Raw genomic sequence first — 21,668 nt, forward strand, 5'->3', positions numbered from 1 at the left:
CGCTAGTGATACTCGTTTATAAGCAGAAAAAAGACACACATGCTGTTTCTTCAGTGCTCCGCTGTCTCATGGCAAGTTTTTATTGAACTATGCTGCATCCCCCATTTTGCATTTACACGGATGCACATTCGGCATTAGTTTTTCTGATAATAATTAAACACAGTGTCGGTTTAGTTAGTGGAGTGTGTGGAACATGTGCTTGTGGGACTGCATTCTGGATAAATAATATAAATGATGATCTAAGAAAACTATTATCAAATATATCAGTGACTTTGATTATACAGTGGAAGAGATTTAGGTCCAGTTTCAGGAAAGCATCATTATCCATGTCTACTGATCGTTACGGAGATCCTCCTGAAATGTTTCAGTCTCTTCAACGGATCATCTCAGTGAAGCAATCTGATAACAATCAAGTCAGTCTTCTGCTTGAGGTATTCAATAAACTTTTTGCATCACTGGCAACACATACACTGATAGTGAAAATATATATCAAAAGCAAAACACATACATAAATGTAGGTATAATTTCTACATACAATATTATTATAAATATAATTAAAAAAAACAATAATTGTAGAAAAACAACAGCAGAGAAATTAGATACATACATTTTATGCCCCATTACACACACACACACACACACACACACACACATATATATATATATATATATATATATATATATATATATATATATATATATATATATATATATATATATATATATACATACACACACACACACACACACACCAGTCACCTTAACACCTGTACATCAGCCAATCATGTAGCAGCACAATGCATAAAATCAATTTTCACATAATTTCACAGTCTGGGCACAGATTCACCATAACTGGACTGTTGAAGTTTGGAAAAAAGACCAGGTGATTTTTTTTCCCCCTAATCTTCAGCTGTCCGGTTTCGGTGAGTCTGTGTCCACGCTAGCCTCAGATTCCTGTTCTTGGCTGACAGGAGTGGAATCCAATGTAGTCTTCTGCTGTTGTAGCCCATCCTCCTCAAGGTTCTATGTTTTGTGCATGCTGAAATGCTTTTCTGCTCACCATGGTTGTAAAGAGTGTTTATTTGAATTACTGTAGACTTCCTGTCAGCTCGAACCAATCTGGCCCTCTCTTATCAACAAGATGTTTCCACCCACAGATCTGTCGCTCATTCAATGTTTGTTGTTTTTCACACCATTCTGTGTAATCTCTAGAGACTGTTGTGTGTGAAAATCCCAGGAGATCAGCAGTTAATGAAATACTCAATCCAGCCCTTCTGGTACCAACAACCATGCAACAATCAATGTCACAGAGATCACACTTTTTCTTCATTCTGATGTTTGACGTGAACATTAACTGAAGCTTTTGACCTATATCTGCACGTTTTATGCATTGTGCTGCTGCCACATGATTGGCTGATTAAATAACTGCATGAAAGCGCAGGTCTTCCTAATAAAGGTGAGTGTATGGATTATATATATATATATATATATATATATATATATATATATATATATATATATATGTAAGGCAACATTAACTCTGATAATAATACAAACAATATGTTCTTCTTTGGTATATGCATTTTTAAAGGTAGGTTATAACATCCACCTAAAGTGCTTCATTTAGTGAGTAGCTTTGGTATAACTCTGGAGCATATAGGCTTTTTTTCTTCCTAAGGGTTCCTGTAATATCCACAGATACTTTTTAAAGCCAGCAACAGGTAGTTTTTCTTGTCATTTCTGTTTTTTCGAAGCAGGATTAAATATAACAAGTGCACAATGAACTCAGCTAAACAGGGTCCAAGTCCACGTCCTCTACCCTCTCTGGTGAGTTCTCGGTCCCCTATTACTGCAAAGATCCTCCAGGGGGCGCAGTAGGCTGTCCTCACGTGGGCGGTAAAGCTGAGCGTAGCTGTCCTCCTCCAGCAGAATGCGATCGAGTGTCTGTTCATGGTTGACGTGACGCCTGACCATTAGCACGTACTGATAACCCTCCTCCAGTGCAGGGCAATCACACCTGTTGGGGGCCCACAGGTATTCCCGGTGTTCCAGACGGAAGCGGTTACGGTACGTGTGGATAATTTGCACGTCGTACCGTGTCTCCTCGCCAACATAGACCTTCCCCAAGATCTTGGCTCTGAAGACTGACAAAGCAAAAAAAGATTTTATTAAAGATGGGTAAACAACAAAACCTAGGCTGTCCAAAGGCTGTTCATTTCACAGAAGATTACTATTTATGTTTGCATTAATGAGCATTGATATCCACTCTCTTGGTTCAGTGCAAAAGTTCGTATCCCTTTAACAGATAATTAAGAAGACAAAAATGCTCACTTAAGTTTGCACTTAACAGTATAAGGGGATATGGTTCTAAAGTGAAAAAAATCATACAGAAAAAATGGACTGCTTTACAATTATAACATAAAAAATTCCAATAAATCTACATAGCACTCTTATTTTATTATAGAATATTACTTTTGTAACTGTTTTTCAGTTCACTTTTATTTATATAGCGTTTTTAACAATGGTCGTTGTCACAAAGCAGCTTTACAGCAATTACAGAAATATTTTGAAAGTATAATGTTATAATTATATAATATATAATAATAAATAAAATTAATTTTATATGTTGCAATTTAAAAACATAATACTTTGCTTCTCAGTGTGCTTCCAACACTGTCTTTAGCTCACCATAATCCTTCTGGCAGTACTGCCTCTGCCGTTCCCCACGCCCCTTCACCCTCCTGCATTTACCGCAGTAACCTGTAATAAAATCAGGGCTGTGTTTTGAATTCAAACTAAATCTGTGACCATGTGATGAGTCAGAATGAACTGAAGTAGACACAGTGTTCAGCAACGATGATTAACGTGTGCTGACCTGTGCTGTGGGTCCGGGGCAGGTAGTTACTCTTCTCATCTCGTTCCAGACGAGGCAGTGGCTGCTGCTGAAAGGGAGGTCTCCTGGGAGGTTTTCGTCCACCTATAGGACCCGACATAGGCCAATTACTTTAAGTCATAAATCTGCAAACATTCTCCATCAATCAAGATAACCAAGATGACAAAACAGACTAATTTCTACTTCTTTTTTGCAAAACTGTGTATGTATACACCAGATATAGGCATTTAGATGTCCTCTTTTTTATTGCCTAATGCAAATTAGATTAATAAATTACTCCGTAAATCTTCCTGAGACACACACCAGACAACCTCAGCTTCACATTACATCACGTAATGCATCTGATGCTTGAGGAGAAGGGAGCGGCTTGCACGCATTCCACTGTGCCGACAGGCATGTATGTACAGATATATGCGTCAGGAAGACACTGAAAACCATTTCCGTGCCCCTTTAGAAAGGAATGCACCTTTTATGTATTAGAATCATTCTGTACAGAGATCATCAATCATTTAACATGACAGAAAATGCACTGGTTGGCCTCATGCTCACTTAATGCACATGTAAACATAAGTGCAAAACGAACTGCATGTAAAGCAGCATCTAGTCACCAGTCACACTAAATTAATCATCACAGCAGTATGGTACAGCTTATGTATGCCACTATGGGTTCTGTGGAAATGAGCAACTAGTGGTATGTCTAGGTTTCAAGGCATGGCATGACAAAGTAGCTTGATGAGTGTAATGAGTGTAATCACCATATTTTGTATAGGACACACTTGCATTTACTGCTCATTCATGTAATTATCCAATCAGCCAATCATGTGGCATAAAATCACACAGATACAGGTTAAGAGCTCAGTTATTATTCACATCAAACATCAGAATGGGGAAATAAATGTGATCTAAGTGACTTTGTGGCATGGCTGTTGGTGCCAGAGAGGCTGGTTTGAGGATTTAAGAAACTGACGATTTCTAGAGTTTACACAAAATGGTGCAAAAAAAACAAAAAACAGTGTCAGATCTGCAGGTGGAAACACCTTGTTGATGAGAGAGGTCAGAGGAGAATGACCAGATTGGTTACAGTTGACAGAAGGCTACAGTAACGCAAATAAACACTCTTTACAACCGTGGTGAGCAGAAAAGCATCTCAGAAAGCACAACATGCTGATCCTTGAGGCAGATGGGTTCCAACAGCAGGAGACCACATCAAGTGCCACTCCTAGCAGCCAAAAACAGACTGATAGCTGAGGCTACAGTGGGCACAGGTTCAGAGATGAGATTTGAGGTCAGATTGAGATGGCGAGACATAATTCAGTGGGGGCAATTATCACCATGTGCCCACCATGTGGCCATACCCCTGCACTTAAGCAAATCAACTACAGCATACTAAAGATTCAGAAGCTAAAAATCATCTTCTGAAATTCATCAGCTACACTAGCTTCCTGTTTGATCTCAAACAAAATGCAAATTTGCCCTTTTCCATGTCTGCCATTGATCTTGACTCTGATTTTTATAATTATCTTTGCGAAGAGTCTGGGCTTTATAAATGAAATATACTTGGCTGTTTAATAATAGTAACTGGTTTTCACCCCATGACGGCTCTTTGGCGGCAGGAGGTCTCATTGTGGTGGTGGTGGTGGTGGTGGTAGTGGTGGTGGTAGTTGGCAGTTCCCAGGGCAGGAAGTTTGATGTGTGCTGATGCCGGTATGGACTCTGCCTTCCATGATGCAGGGCGTAGAGATCAGTGGGCAGCCAGTACTCATACTCTATCCCAGAATTCTTATCAGTGGACAGAACCTGCAAGCACAAAACAGGAAACAGTCAGCAGGCCCTGGTTTGGATTTGGATTGAAGGGGGAAAACATTACAATAGAATTTCACTGTCTTCCATTTCTGTGTAACGTGTCCACCAAATATGACCACTATGTAGTAGTCTTATTTGTTAATAGTATCAATAAATGGAATCACTCACCATAATGTGCAAGTCCTCCTGTGTCGGCCCAGGCACCTCAAAGCTTTCCCACGTATCAGCAGAGCGGCGGTACAGCAGTTTGGTCCCAGCCACATTATACTCCCCTGGAACACTGATCTTCCAGTTCCCATTAATCACAAACTGGGAACGTCCATTCTGAAGGGCTGGTTCAGTCAAGATACACCATTTTTACACATAAACAGAGAAACACAGACACTGTCTTATTGTCATTTTGACTTATTTCTTTTTGTAATCAACTGTGGATTTATTAATGATATCTGGATGGACTATTCTAATATTTAAAATAAATGTGTTGTTTGGGGCCCAGTGAGCACAAAATCTGTGATTGGTTTCTGAGTTAATGTTGGTCTTGTGGGTAGAGGTGTGCATGGGACTGTTTTTTAATCCCACTCCCACCCACTCCTGCAGAAGCTTAAACCATTCCTGCAAACTAGTGAGTGAAACAAATGAATGAGATAAAGGTAACTAGCAAGTGAAACCAAAATAACAAACAAGAACAAACTATGTGAAAGCAAACTAGCAAGCAAAAGTACATCTAGCAAGCCAGAGCAAAAGCAAACCTAGCAAGCAAAAGCAAATTAGCGAGCGAAAAACAAACATGAGTGAAAGCAATCTAGTGAGCAAAACAAATCTAGTAAGCAACGGGTAAACTAGCAAACTAGTTTGAAAGCAAACCAGTTATATAAAAATGTAATACTTTAAATATTTAAATACTGCTCTGAGAATTTCAAAACAAATCACATATAAAGGGACTGCCTTAATTACTTACCTCTTGCTCTTTTTAAATTATTTTTAAGCTCTTTTGTAATATAAAAGGTATAGAATTATACTAGAAACATCAAAAGATATATAATTATGTAAGCTACATTTTAATGAAAAACACATTTATCTCAACGCTAACAGGAAAAAAGGCCTTGATCAAACCTAAATAGTTTTTGCTGTTATCAGTCACTCTGATGTGGGTGGCTCCGGCTGGGATCATGGTGACCTCATTGTATCCAAACGGCCCTGTTGAGAGATAAGAGGGGGAAAACTTATAACACTGCTGGAATATGAGCGCCATGCCGAGACCACATTTATCATTAAAACACCCACTCAATATACAATATCTATGTGTGTGTCTGTGTGCGTTTTCATGACCCTGTCTTCCTGTAGCTGTGCCGTACACTTGTTTTGTGGAATGGAGCGAGAGAATTACGACTTTCTCCTCTCCACTGGCTTTTGACCTTACCATCAAAAGCACCACAGTGGCGGTTTCTGAGCTGTTATCCTACTCTCAGAAATCCAGATGCAGAAAAAGGGAAGTCGAGGACAAAGATGGCATTATCTGCGCGATTTCCCTTCTGTATGTCCTCATTTTCACTTTGCCAGCATGAAGATGTTTTTTTTTTACTCAAAGTCAAAGGTGTCATTGCCCTTTGTGGCGGTTTGTATGTGACCAGCGAGTGTGTATGTGTGTGTATACAGTATGTGTGTCCCATAAACACTCAGTCACTGTCCTACAGGGACGACTTATGATAAGAATTCCCTGGAAAACTGCCCAAACTTTGAACGTTTAAAGCGGTCTCTATCATGCTCGGTCTAAAGCGAGGCTGAACAACGGCTGGTTTCAGAGTTGGGTCCTTTCTGAAAAAATGCCACCATAAGGCAATAAATGTATCTTATCTACCATCAGATATTTTCCTAGTACCATAACCACATACTGTACATACAGTACTGACCGATCTCCTGGCCGTTACTCCAGTACACACTGCGATGATGAAGGCAGGTGGTGTTCTGGCCTCCACACACCATACAGGCATCTTCCTGCTGCTGGGAGCCAAAGATCAGGTCACACCCTGGTTTCTACACACACATACAAACAAAACGCTATGATTAGAAACCCAACAGCCGCCCCTCCCCACTTATCAGGACACACCATTTTAGATGCAGAACACAGCACACGCCTCCAAAATCCCCACAGGATTATATAATAGAGCATTTCATATGACACCAGTGTATTCTTATTTGTATAAAAATTCTGTTGATTTTCCAGGTCTAAAAAAGAACAAGCACATGACATTGTCCATCAGACGTTGTTTTCCAAGCACAGATTCTTTATATAATAGCTGTATGTGTTAACATTTGCCATCTCTAACAGGTCTTTAGGGTGGCACAGTGGTGCATGAGGTAGCGTTGCTACCTCCCAGCTCCAGGGTCACCAGTTTGCTCAGGTTACTGTCTGTGTGGAATTTCTGTGCATGCTCTCCCCGTGTCTGCATGGGTTTTGTTCTGGGTTACTCCCAAAAGCATGCTGGGAGATGGACTACTAAATTGCCCCATGAGGTGGGTGTTTTCCTGCCTCATGCCCAGAGTTCCTGGGATCGGCTCCATGACCAGGATAAAGAGCTTACTGAAAATGAACAGGCCTTTACAACAGAAGAGCCCAAAGTCATCTCAGGGGTTAAGAAGAGACAAAATACACTTTGTTCTTAACTCAGAAAATATGTTCAGGTCAAACTGACCCTTGTTCTTTTTTTTTTTTTTTGCACTAAAAGTGGAGCAATGCTAAAAATGATTTTCTTACATGTGCTTGCCCCGGTTTCTCTGATGATTATGAACACTGTTTTTAAAAACCATATTTATGTTACAAATTACATTCAGGTGGTTTTGTTGAAATAAAGTGAGATAAAAAGTTGAAACTGACTGTAAACATGTTTTAACACTTCTCACCTCACAGCTATTAAATCTGTCATCACAGATAAGTAAAATATGCTGTACACTTTTTTAAAGCAGGGTCTGCTAGAGAAGCCAAAATGCAATGTGAGATGGATTTAAAATACTAAACACCTGAATCCTGCACTAAATGAGAAAATGTCAAGCGTATTAAGGACGTATGGCATCTCCATAAATATGTTTCTATACATATTATTCATTTTACTAAATGTTAAGATGATGCAAAGACCTAAAACAATAAAATCAATTGGTAAGAAGTGATCAAAACCAACAGGATCAACATGGAGCTCTTCAAGTCCAAGCCTGCAGGTTTTTTCATGGTCATGCCACAACAGATGGCCTGCAGCATGACCTCGGTCCCTATCTGAATCAAACGAGGCTGGGAAAAACACCGTCAGAAAGGTTCACACAGGAGCACAGGATCAGCGAGGGCAAGTCAGGAGGAGGGGTTTAGGAAAATTAGAAGAGGGGGATTATCAAATCCATAGGGAGGTATTTACAACAGTCTCTCCCTAGCAACTCCAGTGGCCTATAATTAAACCTCGCTTTCTGTTTCACACTAACCTTGTCACGCACTTGTGTATAAAGTGAGAGAGAACAGTATAGTCAGAAAACTGCTCTTTCATTCCTTTTCTCATCTCATTCTTACACCACACACACGTTCCAACCACCAAGACATCAGTCAGTGGATTTAAATATCCCTTCACACTGTCATCTGGGGCCAGTGATTAGAAACATACTGTGTACCTTAAGTATATTTCAAGGTGCACTCAGCTTTTTTCACACTCTAATCTGGACTCAATCTATCCAAGACCATTAGACCACCTGCTTCTCCTTTAGTCAGTCCTCCAACTGCCTGAGACCCTCAAAACACACACACACTTCTCATCTCACAGCCCATAAATTCACCTTCACATGTATGTAAAATATGCCATGTCAAGAACGAGTGTATTCTTTAAAAAGCAAAAACTGAATTTAAGGTCTGTTGGAAAAGCCATGCTGTGACTTAAAGCCTTGGCCTCTTTCACACAAAAGGAATTTAAAACTTTAAACACTTGAATTGTGGTGTAAGTGAGAAAATATGTAAGAGACAGAGCATTAAGAGTGATGGGGTTCTGGTGAGAAGAAATGTTCTCCACATGGCACACTTTAAGGGTTAGTAGAGGGGAACTATAAATAAAAAAAACTAAAATTAGAAGTATATCATTTTTTTTCTTCATGTGATCAGCTCACCTTTCCTAATTAGCATTAAATGTCATCTAAAAACAATGATATTATGCTCAGATTCTTTTAACACAAGGATAAGACAGAAAAAAAATGCACAAAACAGCATTAAGAGTGATCAGCTTCTCCAGAAGTTCTCTAGTTTAGGGGTTGGGAAAGTAAAAATGACACATAACAGTTTTGCCTAAAAGTTAAATACTAAATTTTTTTCATTAATGTCCTCAGCTCAATTTCTCTAATTATTGTTAAACAGTAATATGAGTATCATATTGAACACACTCTACCAATTTAGATCATCTTAAGATCATGATGCTTTTGGGAAACTTATCCCAGATCATTTTAACAAGATTAAAAAAAAAGTCCAGTTTGTAAATATGTAACAAAAATGGGATTTTAGTCACTATCAAATTCCCTTAATCTCTTACTTACACTTCCACCTGCACACCCATCTGTCATTAGGTGGATTCAGAAGCATAGGACTGGCTTTTGTGCATCTGTTTCCATAAATGTGTGGCTGCCTGGGAAAACCCTTCATATCACAAAAGTTTGATATTTTCTACTTTATATAATTCTGAAAACTACAGGCTTTCCTTAACTGAAATACTGTATGTTTCTCTTTTGTGTGTATCTCAAACACAAGTTATAGCATTTTAAAATGATTACCCCAAAAGTGAAAATGGAGAGAACCGCATTTAAAGATATCATTTAAAGGTATCATCATATACATACTGAATGCAACGCAGGAGACATTTTGACAGCCTGTGCATGATTACAATCTGAATTGTTTAGGCTTATGTCCTTATGTCTACAACACACAGCTATATTTATGTATAGGTGTGGAAGTATGTTACAGAAAAAACTTTTTTTAAAAAAAAAAAAAAAGCAAAAAGTAAACTTGGTGTCTGCTTGAGGAGCCATACTGTGACTTGTAGCTTTGGCCTCATGAACATAAATTTTAAATTGAATTTGCATTAAATTAGAAAATGTGGAAGAGAGAGAGAGTAGCAAGAGTGATGGGGTTCTGGTTGTTAAAATGGTTCTCCACATGGGCCAGTTCAGGGGTAGGTGTGGGGTAGTGGCGGAAACTGAACCACTTAAAATTAATACTAAAGGTGTAACATCACTAAAACTGAATTAAAATCATTTTTCCTTCATGTGTACAGCTGCTAAACCTTTAGCTAATCTCTGGACTGGGTTTGTCATCACTAACACACTCATAAAACAGGTTGCAATAAAAAAATTCTGCATTATCAGTGAGAGTAAAGGATGAAGAAGGATAGAAAAGAGAAGAAGGAAACAAGAGAGATGTATTATAATGCAGGTTTTCTCTCACCAGGCATTTCCCGTTCACACATACGGCCCCAGGCTCGGTTGGGCAGGGTGTGCCATCCAGGACTCGCCCAAAGTTGTAGTAGAAATTGTGACCCAGGGCCAAACAGCTGAGCTCACAGGGGTCAGAGCCTGGGACACGAGAACAAACCAAAGTACACTGATGATGTCACCTTAAGTCCAGCTTGAGGGGAAAATGTCCACATCACACACATTTTCACGCATGCCTCACTAACCTCCATGAAAAGTAGTCCACTGGTAAGTGCTCCCAGCAACCAGAGGCTTGTCATCAAAAGCTTTGCACTGCAGGTCTCTGAAGTCTAGAGCTCCAGGAGGACACCCCTGATTGAGTAGAAACAGAGGTGTGTGAAAGTTAGGGGCAACACACACACACACACGCGCACACACGCACACACACACGCACAAATGCACAGCCTGCCTGTCTGTACTTGCTCAGAAACTACCATGCTTTATCATCAGTCTCTGCATCCTTCATACCGAGCCTCCCTGCAGATAGACTTCGTAATAAAGTACACACACAGTCTCTCGTTTGTGAGAGATATAAAGGACATAAAGGACAACTTTAGAACTTTATAATCTCCAAGTCTATTTCTATAAACAATCGTAATTTTAAGTGAAACCACAATCTATACAAAATATAGAGTATAACTTTTCCTGTATAACTCTTCCTTCTCCACTCATCTAAATCATCCACAACTGAGGTATAGCTTAATGCTTATGTCCACCCAAGTTAAGATTCTGGATTTCAATTATTATAGATGAATTTTAATATAGATGATTTAATTATAGATGATTATTTTAATCACTGTCCACGTTTACATGCACGTTAAATTCCGTTTAAGGTCTATATTCGAGTTGCAGCCATATTCCAAATATGATGTTTATATGCATACAGGCAACTGGATATTCCTGTATACATGGTTGTTGTAAGTATGCCTGAGTTGCCATTCCTAAATACCTATCTTACAGCTAAGCATCTGTTAGCACCCACAATTCCTTGCGGACTGAGCATGCACATATATCTCCTTTCAGTGGATTTTCTGAATAAGGTGTTTACATGCAACAAATTTCCAATTAAAACAGGCATATTCCAGGGGTGGGAATCAGAATTTGGGGAATCAGAATATTGTCTTAATTTGAATCAGGCAATCAGATTGCCGCGTTTACATGACTCAATACTAATTAGAATACTGCCAAATTCCAATTAATATCGGAATACTGATTTGCATATAGAAGTAGCCAATGACTATGATAATCTTGCAAATTGTAATAGCTGTGTGTGAAAGTTAGCTCAGGTGTGTTAAATTGCTGCTTTTAAAGCACCTTTAAAATGAAATCTATGGCCTACTGGTTAAACATTTGCTTTACAAGGTTCACACACTATTTGTGTTGTGGTCTGGGAAAACCCATCAGATGTCGCTGTGGCTGAATTCTGTTAAACAGCCAAAAATGATGAAAAATCTTAAGCTTGTATTCTCCTGCCTATGACATGCTTTGACATCTCTATTTTAAGAAAATGTAAATATATTTTTCCGAAACGATGTAGAAATATTTGTATTAATTTTCTAAACTTGATTAGGTTTTCCGCAAAGATCATGTTAAGCAGAGCTAGTTTAACAAACACGGCTGCAAAATTGGCTGCAGGTTGTGAATAAAGGCAAGGATAAAGACAGAGTTTTCATGGTTATATGTAATATTTAACCAATAAATAGCAGTATTTAAATCAATAAATAACAACTGCCTTTTGACAGCCAGCTGTCTTTCAGTGGAATGGGAATGGAGTCTTTAAATGCAATTTTCTCGCTTGCCACTATAAACTAGAAAATGTCCAAATATGAAGACTTTGTCCCAGGACACCACACATGTGCTTTGCTGATTAAGAGCTAATAGCCTACATGATAATTCCACAATGAGATAATGCACCAATTATTCAAGTTTCATTAGCTGAACATTTCCTCTACCTTAGTGTTGCAGATCTTATACTGCCTGGGATCTCCCAAACATTGTCCTCCACGTGGATTCCTGAACAAGAAAAAAACACCATAAAAGTCTGATTTAATATCAATGCAACATATCCTAATATTGCTTATTATGTTTTGTAATCAAATTAAACTACTGCTACTTGGACATATCAGTGATTGTTTTATCAATTTTTAGACAAAACCTTGTGAAACCAGTGCTGTACCTGTAGATGCAGGTCCGTCGGCGGATGGACGCTCCTCCACCACAGGAGCGAGAGCACTCAGACCAAACTCCCCACGAAGCCCATTCGTTCTTATAAAACAGCTGCCGAGGCACTCGAGATGAACGGCCAACACGTCTGCCCTGAGTCTGTCAAACAGAGACACCAGTGCTTGGTGTAAGTGTTAGATGAAACAGCAATTATTACACAGTTTAAGGGTAATTTTTGCAACTGATCATCACAATTAAGCATAGACCCACCTCAGCTGAGCTTGAGCTTGAAAGTGCTTGAGAAGGGCTCTATGACTTCAAGAGATTAGCAAGATACACCACAGATAAACCATTTAGGTCTTTAAATGTCATACACAGGATGCTGTATTCAATGTGGAACTTAATAGGCCACAAGTGCAGCTTAAATAAACCGGGGTAATGCTGAAGTTGGAGGAGATCCTAACTGTCGAGCTGTAAATTCAAGTGCTACAAATCTGAGGGCCATTTATGGCAAACCCCAGCTTGGTACATATTAGGTGAGCATACAAAATACATGCATACTACCCATAAACATACCTACAACAAACCAGCAACACAATTCACTGACTTTTCTGATGTCCAAGGGGCTGGATGTAAAGACAGAACAATACACAGCCTAAAGCAGAACCTTGTGGGACACCATATTGCTCTTGAATCTGATGAATCTCAATTAATGCTAACAAACTGGTAAAAGTCTTCCTAGTAATATTTAGACCAAGCAAGAATTTTTCCTTCTAAATCATTAGTGCTTTCAATTTTTATAAATTGTCTTTTAGTGTACCAAAAAAAACCTGAAATGTAGGCTAATATACCAGTTAAACTGTAGTAGAACTGTACAAAACAACAAAGTTATGGCACATAGGCACCCAAGAGATCTGATATCAGGCAGAATTAATCATTTCCTGTTCACTGGCATGGCTCGACTGACTCTGACATTTATATTTCCTTAGCACTAGACAGAGCAAGCCACACTGTGGCTTGTCAGTGAGCTATTGTGTCATCCTTTATTAGTTATGTAGTATTGCTATAGCATCTCTCTGGAGAGGTGAATTAATCGTCCTGTTGGATAACATTACAGTGCCATTCTCAGATCCGTCTCTGGCTTTGATCCGAGACAAACAGGCAGCGAGGGAGCGAGACGAGACAGCGGCTTTCATCAGGTCCCTGGGGCCACCCTGATTCCATCACATGCGCATATTTGTGTGTGTGTTAACGTGAGAAGAGTGTGGAAGTCAGGAGTGCACACCCTGCTATGTCTGTCAATTAAAACAACCTCACACACAGCAGTTGGTTTCTCACTAAAAATAAAACAGCTAGCTAAATAAAATCAATCTAATATGAAGAACGTTGTGTGGAACGTAACATTAAAAAGCAGCACTAACAATGTATCTAAAACTTGTGCACCTTCATAAAAAGTGTGTTTCACTGGCTCTGATTTTCACACATGCTCCTCCATTTTCCATTAACACTTCACATGCACATCCATAATATCTATCACTAACTTCATATCACATCATTACTAAATGGCATGCCAACGCTGGGTGGAGTTTCACCTCAAATAAAAAAAAATTTCCTTAAAGGATGACTTCTTTGAAACTAGATATTTATCAGCGAAGAATAATACACTGATAACGAGTGATTTAAGCACATAGCCTTCTCTGGGAAAGTGGGAAATGACACGAAACTGCACTAACATGCTCAGCACTGAGATTTATAACTGCAGTCAATGACTTCCTATTGTAGAGTGACCTGCGAATGGCCTCATTAAAGTGCCAAAGACTCAAATTAGTGTTGATAACAAACCGCCATGGGGCCAGTGGGCAAGCTGGATTAATGAAATCGACCTTTGACCTTCAGAATGGGAGTTTTCCCCATGGGACAATGTAGCTGGGTATCTGAATGTGACCGAGGCCTGTTAAGGAAAACACTGACTCACTTTAGGGCTCGATTTTTTAATTTTTTGGGACGCCATCTTCAAGAAACTTTATTATATCTAGATCTATAATTGTTTTATAACAATTGGGCAAAATACATTGTGATCCCTAAAATGAATAATACATGCAGTGATGCAATTCCAGGTTTAGTTTTGTTTTATATTATTGATTATACAGTAAAACCCTAACTGGTGTTTATTTCGAATGAGTCAAACATGTCTGGTACTTAAAGCGTGGACAGGCCTGAGAGGAGAAACTGTGTGTGGGGGCCAGAGAACAACAATGAAAGAGCAATAAATTCAACCCTCTACAGACAGCCTGTCCCACACCTGCCACTTAAACCGCAAGAAAAGGGAATGTACAGTTAGGAAGAGTCTATCTTTTAAACACTTCCTGCAAGTTCCTGCTGACAATCAAGCAAATGAAGACAGAATTTTTTTCTCCGCAACAGAACCCTGTCTCTGACAGCCATACAATCAGTGATGAACGACAGCAGTGATGCATTGATAAAGTATTACGCTACAGTTCTGACAGGGAAACTTGCCAGTCAGAATATACTATTACCGCACTTAGCACTACTCTCACAATCCCGTCGGCTTAACTTTCAAACGTCATGATAAAAACTGCCTGGCTGAAGATTTCTGATGGAACCAGAATTTCATGCTGGACCCATTTATTGTAAATGAGACGAGATCAAAGATGAAGTGTAATTTAGAGTAATGGTGCAGTTTGGGGTTTAAACTCTGCTGGCATGGAGTCGAGCTGTTCTTCAGTGTCACACTGCGCCATGACATGACTGGCGTTCTAAACGAAGGAAGCGTATGATGGAGAAGAGGAACCGGTATTGGCTTACTTGCTGGGATGACAGGCAATCCGGGGACGTCAACAGCGTAACAAGGGTGAGCGCCTGGAACAGAGACAGTTTCCTAGAGACAGACCAAACAAACAGTGTAAGCCTATTACAACCATTCAGGCCTTGATTATGGAGAATTAATAACCAGGCATGCTGGATTGAAACCTCTTAATACTGTAATCAAAGTAATCATAAGTACGCATCATTACATGACTGAGTTTTATATAGAGAAAGGGATGATCTCCCAGTGAATGAAGAGACCTCCTTTAGTATATTTATTTATAAAGCTCTATATTAGCTGGTGCCCAAAAAAAACACCAGGAATAACTTCAGAGAAGCTGAATACTGTGTTCTATTATTATTATTATTATTATTATTGTTATTATTATTATTAAACCAGCCATTTTAAATATGCCTCTTTTTTCATTCCTTGTTTTAATTCTCCAATCTTTGAGAATGAGGCCATTTCTTCATGTGTTTCTAAGAAAAAGAGGAATAGATACAGTATATCAGGACTATACACATAAGATACACTTCTGTTGCAGTTTTGTTGTTGTTCTTACTTCTTATTGTACTAATTCCTTAATATAATGGTCTTAGCTTAATGATGATGATCCTGTCCTACCTGTACTTGCATGATATGTTTTTGATGGAGACTACAAAACACTTCTCTAAGTCGCATTGGATAAAGGTGTGTGCTAAAGGTTGTAGATGTGAGTGTAAATAAAGAAAATCAATATATACACACAGACTGGAAAATTAAACAGTAGATTTCAAGGTAGTTACAATATAGCAATTTCTGCTTGCCATGACAGCTCAGCTTGGAATGATAAGATTTAACCTGACAATTCTGCGATTTTATGATATTGAGCCACAAGGTTTTGAGCTTTTAAAGACCAAAGTAGATTGTTACATCATTTAAAAAATAATTTTACGCAATACTTTGATGTAAAACTTCTCTCATATAATCCTTGGCATGTAAAACACACATTGTTTTGGTTACAAACATGATAATTAGTAGGTGTGTAAACCTCAGGCGTTACTATATGAGAATCATGGGCACAGGTTCATCAAAACTGGACTGTTGAAGATTAGAAAAAAAAAAATCACCTGGTCTTTTTCTAATCTTCAACTGTCCAGTTTCAGTGGGTCTGTGCACATGATAGCCTCAGATTCTTGTTCTTGGCTGACAGGAGTGGAACACAATGTGGGCTTCTGCTGTTGTAGCCCATCCATCTCAAGGTTTGATGTGTTGTGCATGCCGAGATGCTTTTCATCACGGTTGTAAAGAGTGATTATTTTAGCTACTATAGATTCTTGACAGCTCAAGCCAGGCTGGTCATTCTCCTCTGATCTCTCTCATCAACCAGGTTTTTCAGCCTGCAGACCCTCCACACACAGGATGTTTTTTGTTTTTCGCACCATTCTGTGTAAACTCTAGACACTGTTGTGTGTGAAAATCCCAGGAAATCAGCATTTTCTGAAATACTCAAACCAGCCCATTTGGCACCAACAACCATGCCACAGTTAAAATCACAGAAATCACGCTTCTTCCCCATTCTCATGTTTGATGTGGACCTTATCTGAAGCTCTTGACCTGTATCTGCATGATTGCATGCATTGTGCTGCTGCCACGTGATTGGCTGTTTGGATAACTGCATAAAAGAGCCTGTATACAGGTGTTCCTATTAAAGTGGACGGTGAGTGTATGGTTTGTAGTGTGTTCATCATGGCTACAATTCAGTGATTCTTGCTCATCATGAAAAGTGTATTAGTTAGAAGCACAATAATTATCAAAGTGTGTGATTTCATCATGAATTTGGTAGTTTTAAGGTTTCTAATTATCCGTTACAATACAAACAGATGAAAGCAATTCTGAATGGCACATATTTGTGTCCTCTCACTGTGTGGTATTCAACATTGCAACTACTAGAAGGCGAAAACAATTCGAGATGAGATGAGACTCTTCAGCCTTACTAACAATCGCCCTTTGACCCTGGGGCACAGACACACCATTAATAACAGCAAATCATTCTGTCTGACCTGCCGTGGCAATGATGTCCCATGAGTGAAGGAGCCAAGGTCAGGAGTTCCCACTTATACCCTAAAACATCATTAATTTCTATTTTCAAAGAGAAGGCTGATTCTCGGAGCATCTGCACAGTTTCCTTCCACTATACCATTTCAATACACATTAAACAGCACCTATAAAATCCAATCAGTGTGGTTTTATGGCTACAATGTATGCAAATTGGGTGTATATACACACGTCTTTAAAAATTGATCAACTTCTTCCAGAACATGAATCCTTCTGAAAGCGTGTCCTGATTCTGTGTGATGCTTTAATCATGGAATGTTTATGTGCACTTGTGGAAAAGTTTTCCTACTGATTGCCTGAGCAAGCCAGCCTGACTCACTGAGTTCACCTCTTTACAGTGTGGGAAACTCCTGTCCTTCTTCCTGGCAATGTTATGCTCATACTGACTTCAGAAAAAGTTGGTGTCTCGGGAGACAGATCAAAGCTTATTTTTTTTATAGAAATGTCTCTATGTTCACATCTTCTGCTTATCTTTTTATGGATTCGAACAGTTCTGTTCCAGACAGGTTCATTTTGGCCGTGTACCAGAACGGTAGCCACCCACGATCCATATCTCCCTCACACACTCCAGTGATCAGACACCAATCTGAGGAGCCGCTGTTTAGCCACAGTTTCGAAATGTGTGTGGGGAAAATCCATGATTTCTCAAATTGTTTCTCTTACTCCGTGGTTCTTAACGTGGGGGCTGGGGACGCCCAGGGGTCTGTGTCGCATAGCCAGGGGACGTTGATTTTTTTTTTATTTTGTTAGATGGTGGAAATTGCAATCCAACTTAATCAGAGTTATTATATTTATTACTTCTAGTTATTAGTTTATTTGAAAGGACACTTGAATTGAATGGGCTTTATCCATACCTCAATAACTTAAATCTAATATTTAATGATCATTTTAATATAATTGCTTTCTGTGAGTGGAAAGTTTAGGAATATATTGCCAAAATGTTATTGTTTAAATAATAAGCGGATTATTTAAATCTTGGGATTATGTTCATAAAATAAATCTGTACTGAGGATTTCCATTCATTTTTTTCCCCTCACAGTTAATTGGTGGAGGTGCATTAGGCACCCAAAGAAGGTCACAGCATGTTCAGTCTAAGACGAAAGGCACGACACAGCAGCACGCAGAGAGACATCCTGCATATTTGAACCGAATTGAGGTCAAAGGCTTGCTGGGGTCAAGAGGCCTGACACTAAAAGGCTATGACGAGGTCATAAACCGCAGCCGTTAACATAAGAGAGAATGCATTGTTCAAATGTGCCGAGAGCAGGTGAATACGTGACCTCTGCTCTCAGTCGAACCCGGAGAACACTATAGTGAAATCTCTGATCAGTCTAATACTGTGTGTATTATTAAACCTACATCTGTAACCATTAAACTTACCACCACATAAATGTTCATTCTAGAAGTAACTTGTTCCAGCATTTTAGGATTAAACATCAGCATCCTAGAAATGATCAAGCCTCTTTTAAAACAATAAATCAACTATATAATGCATCAACAACACTGGTCCTTGAAGTGGGGTCCAGGGACCACCAGGAGTCTGTGAAGTATAGAAAGGGGGATTGTGATTTTGTTCCAGTGGTTGAAATCACAACCCACCATTATTAAAGCTCTTATACTTCTTTTTGAGTTCTTACAGTTATTAGCTGATTTGACTGGATACTTAAAAGGAACGGATTTAATCCCAACCTTGAAAGTCTCAGTGTAACTCGAAAACAAGTAGGCGTATAAATAATGTCAAGTTGGACCTAACGTGTTCTGACAGAGGAAAGATCAGGAACAAAAAGCTGCCTAGTTCCAGTAAATAGCTAGAATAAAAGTGGACACATTTATATACTGAGTTTAATATTTGAATACTTGGATTATGTTCAGAAAATATATCTGTATTGAGAAGGTTGGTGGAATTTATTTTACAGATAAAGTTGTCTCTCACTGAAAAAAAAAAAAAAAATCTGTAACACTGTCCCCACCCTATAGAACAATAATTGAGTGTACTTTGGATGCAGTCTATTTCACAGAGGTTTGATCTTTTCTTTGTCCAAAAAATATTCATTCTGTGCAATTTGAGAGCACAATACTATTGTAGTGAGGAGGGAAAATTAAACATGGAACAAGAAGAAAAAAAAATCCATGCACACCTTCTATGACCTTAACTGGAAGAGTAAACTCAATTCATAAATTTAAGGTACAACAGAAGGCACATGTACTGGCCTGACCGAGATTAACCTGACATCTGGATTGATGCTCGATGCTCCACCTCTGTTCACTCATGCACTCAAAGCAGTTTGATCAAAGTACCATCAAATACCAAAAAGCTTTTTTAATACACTTACCTGTAGTGCTGTTTTGGCATCCTAGCTCCTTGTCAAGTCAATCACAATGTCACTAATCTTCTACACATCTGGATTAGGAATCATTTAAAACAGTCTGGGAATTGTGAAATCCCGGTGGTGTTTATTCTCAACCAGAAAGTGCGCTTCATGACATCCATAACAGATCTATAAGAGATGAAACCCTTTTCTTTTGGTTCTGTTTAGTTATGAACCAGAGCAAAAGTCCACCATTTGTCTTCTCACATCTGCGGTGTACAGGAAAGTGAATGTAAAATCCAGGACAGGGGGCTCTTCTGGAAGCATGAAGTGGTTAGAAGGAAATCATCCTTGTTTTTTTAGGGGTGCCAGGTGCTCTTTTATCATCCAGTACAACTCCAACTCAGTATCAACTGACAGCCAGGAGCTGATTTGTGGAAATCCAATGACACATGGACTTTAAATGAAGCAAGAGCAGATCACTTGCCATCACCACCATCAGCAGATCTGCTTTAAACATGGATCTGGTGGTGCTTTGAAGAAGTTTATTCTCTTAAAGCTGCTCATTGGGACTGCTGTGTGGATATCACCTTGGAAATGACACAACAACAACAACAACAACATCAACACAATTAAATTCATCAACATTTGATTAGGCATCAGAACATGAATAAAGCTCTAACTTACTGCTATTCAGTCTTAATGAGTAATGAGTAATGAGTAACGCTTTGAGCAGTTAGAAAGAAGTTAATATAAAACAATAAAGCAGTGAAAGTTGGTCTAAAGTCTTTGGAAACACGTATTCTGTACGAGTTTACCTGCAGTGTGTGACAGGCGGTTTGCAGCACAGCGCCTCTGCTCCTCACCTGAGACTCGCCTCCACTCACTGCCTCTCAGCTCCACGCAGGGTTGCCAGATTTCACCGGTTTCACTCCAAACCGGTTCCCGGGTGAAGCTACGTTCACACATACAGCGATTTTCTCACTGCAAGTCGCCAGTCGCTGCACTATGAAGTCACCAGTAGGTATTCCTACTACTGGTTGCCATAGTAGCGTTTATCAGGGCGTGGCGCAGCTAGCATTCTGTTTTTGACAGCAAATCAGATTTCTTGCAGATAAAATTAAACATTCTGGAGGGAGAGAGTTTGTATATAAAATTCACTGGTGTATATGTGCATCATATCATAGGAGAGGAAGGAGAAGCAGTGTGTGCTCTTGACATCCAAAACGCAAGCGCTAATTAGCATAGATGATGGCCTTTAAAGCAAAATAATAATAATAATCATCATTATCATCATCATCATCATCATCATCATTTTGTTACAATCGAGCAAAATCCCAGTGTAGAATAACCATGGAGCTGCACACGTTGACCTCAGATCCTCGCTCCTACTACTAGCGAGCACGGCAGGCTACGGATCCCGTGCCATCTACTGTCTTCACTCCCACTGGTAGTCGCTGCACCAAGTTGCTCAATATTTACATAAAGTTAAACTTTTCTCAACTTTGTCCCATCACTGGACACGCCCACATCTACGCCCACATCGCCAGAAGTTGCCAGTTCTCACTGAAAATAAATGGTCTCCGGTCGCTTTGTCTCTGTGAGTGGCTGTACGTGTGAAGGTAGCTTTAAGGAACGTTCAATTTATGTTCACACATACAGCAAATCATCGAGAGAAGCTGAGAAAAGTTCAACTTTATGCAAATTTGGAGCGACTTGGTGAAGCAACTACCAATGGGAGTGAACACAATAGAGCGCACGTGATCCGTGGCTTTAACACACTAAGGCCATAAGCTATGCTAATTGGCGCTTGGACTTTCGCCACAGATAGATGACGGCAATGGCGATGAGCACACACTGATTCTCCTTCATCTCCTATGATATGATGCACATATACACTGGAGAATTTTAATTACAAATGCTCTCCCTCCAGAATGTTTAATTTAAGCTGCAAGAAAAGTGATTTACTGTCAAAAGTGGAATGCTAGTTGTGCCACCCACTGACAAATGTTACTATGGCAACCAGTAGGAACGCCTACTGGTGACTTCATAGTACAGCGACTGGCGACTTGCAGTGAGAATATCGCTG

The 21,668-nt window shown here is 39.3% G+C and overlaps 1 protein-coding gene across 2 annotated transcripts; it reads right to left on the minus strand.

Moving 5' to 3' along the window:
* Nucleotides 1-45: 45 nt before the first annotated feature.
* Nucleotides 46-20,555, minus strand: adamtsl5 (ADAMTS like 5). Of its 2 annotated transcripts, none has more exons than XM_026937746.3 (14): nt 20,398-20,555; nt 19,604-20,169; nt 15,173-15,245; nt 12,360-12,505; nt 12,136-12,196; nt 10,390-10,495; nt 10,158-10,285; nt 6,607-6,730; nt 5,810-5,893; nt 4,865-5,028; nt 4,483-4,690; nt 2,876-2,977; nt 2,689-2,760; nt 46-2,144 (listed from the first exon to the last, which is right to left on the minus strand). In XM_026937746.3, the coding sequence occupies exons 2-14, from the start codon at nt 19,621-19,623 to the stop codon at nt 1,816-1,818; spliced, it is 1,617 nt and encodes a 538-aa protein (XP_026793547.3). In that variant the 5' UTR covers nt 19,624-20,169; nt 20,398-20,555; the 3' UTR covers nt 46-1,815. The 2 variants fall into 2 exon arrangements, with proteins under 2 accessions (XP_026793547.3, XP_026793548.3); XM_026937747.3 differs by lacking the exon at nt 20,398-20,555 and adding an exon at nt 20,267-20,397.
* Between the last annotated feature and the right edge of the window lie 1,113 nt (nt 20,556-21,668).

This window comes from Pangasianodon hypophthalmus, chromosome 25, assembly GCF_027358585.1.
Source record: "Pangasianodon hypophthalmus isolate fPanHyp1 chromosome 25, fPanHyp1.pri, whole genome shotgun sequence".
NCBI lineage: Eukaryota > Metazoa > Chordata > Actinopteri > Siluriformes > Pangasiidae > Pangasianodon > Pangasianodon hypophthalmus.

Excerpts from the sequence above, each read along its gene's own strand:
- adamtsl5 (XM_026937746.3), bottom strand. The coding sequence starts at position 19,623 with ATGCCAAAACAGCACTACAG. Across the intron at positions 10,496-12,135 it reads ATAAGATCTGCAACACTAAG|GGGTGTCCTCCTGGAGCTCT; the intron begins GTAGAGGAAATG and ends CTACTCAATCAG. Across the intron at positions 5,894-6,606 it reads GAGTAACGGCCAGGAGATCG|GGCCGTTTGGATACAATGAG; the intron begins GTCAGTACTGTA and ends ATCTCTCAACAG.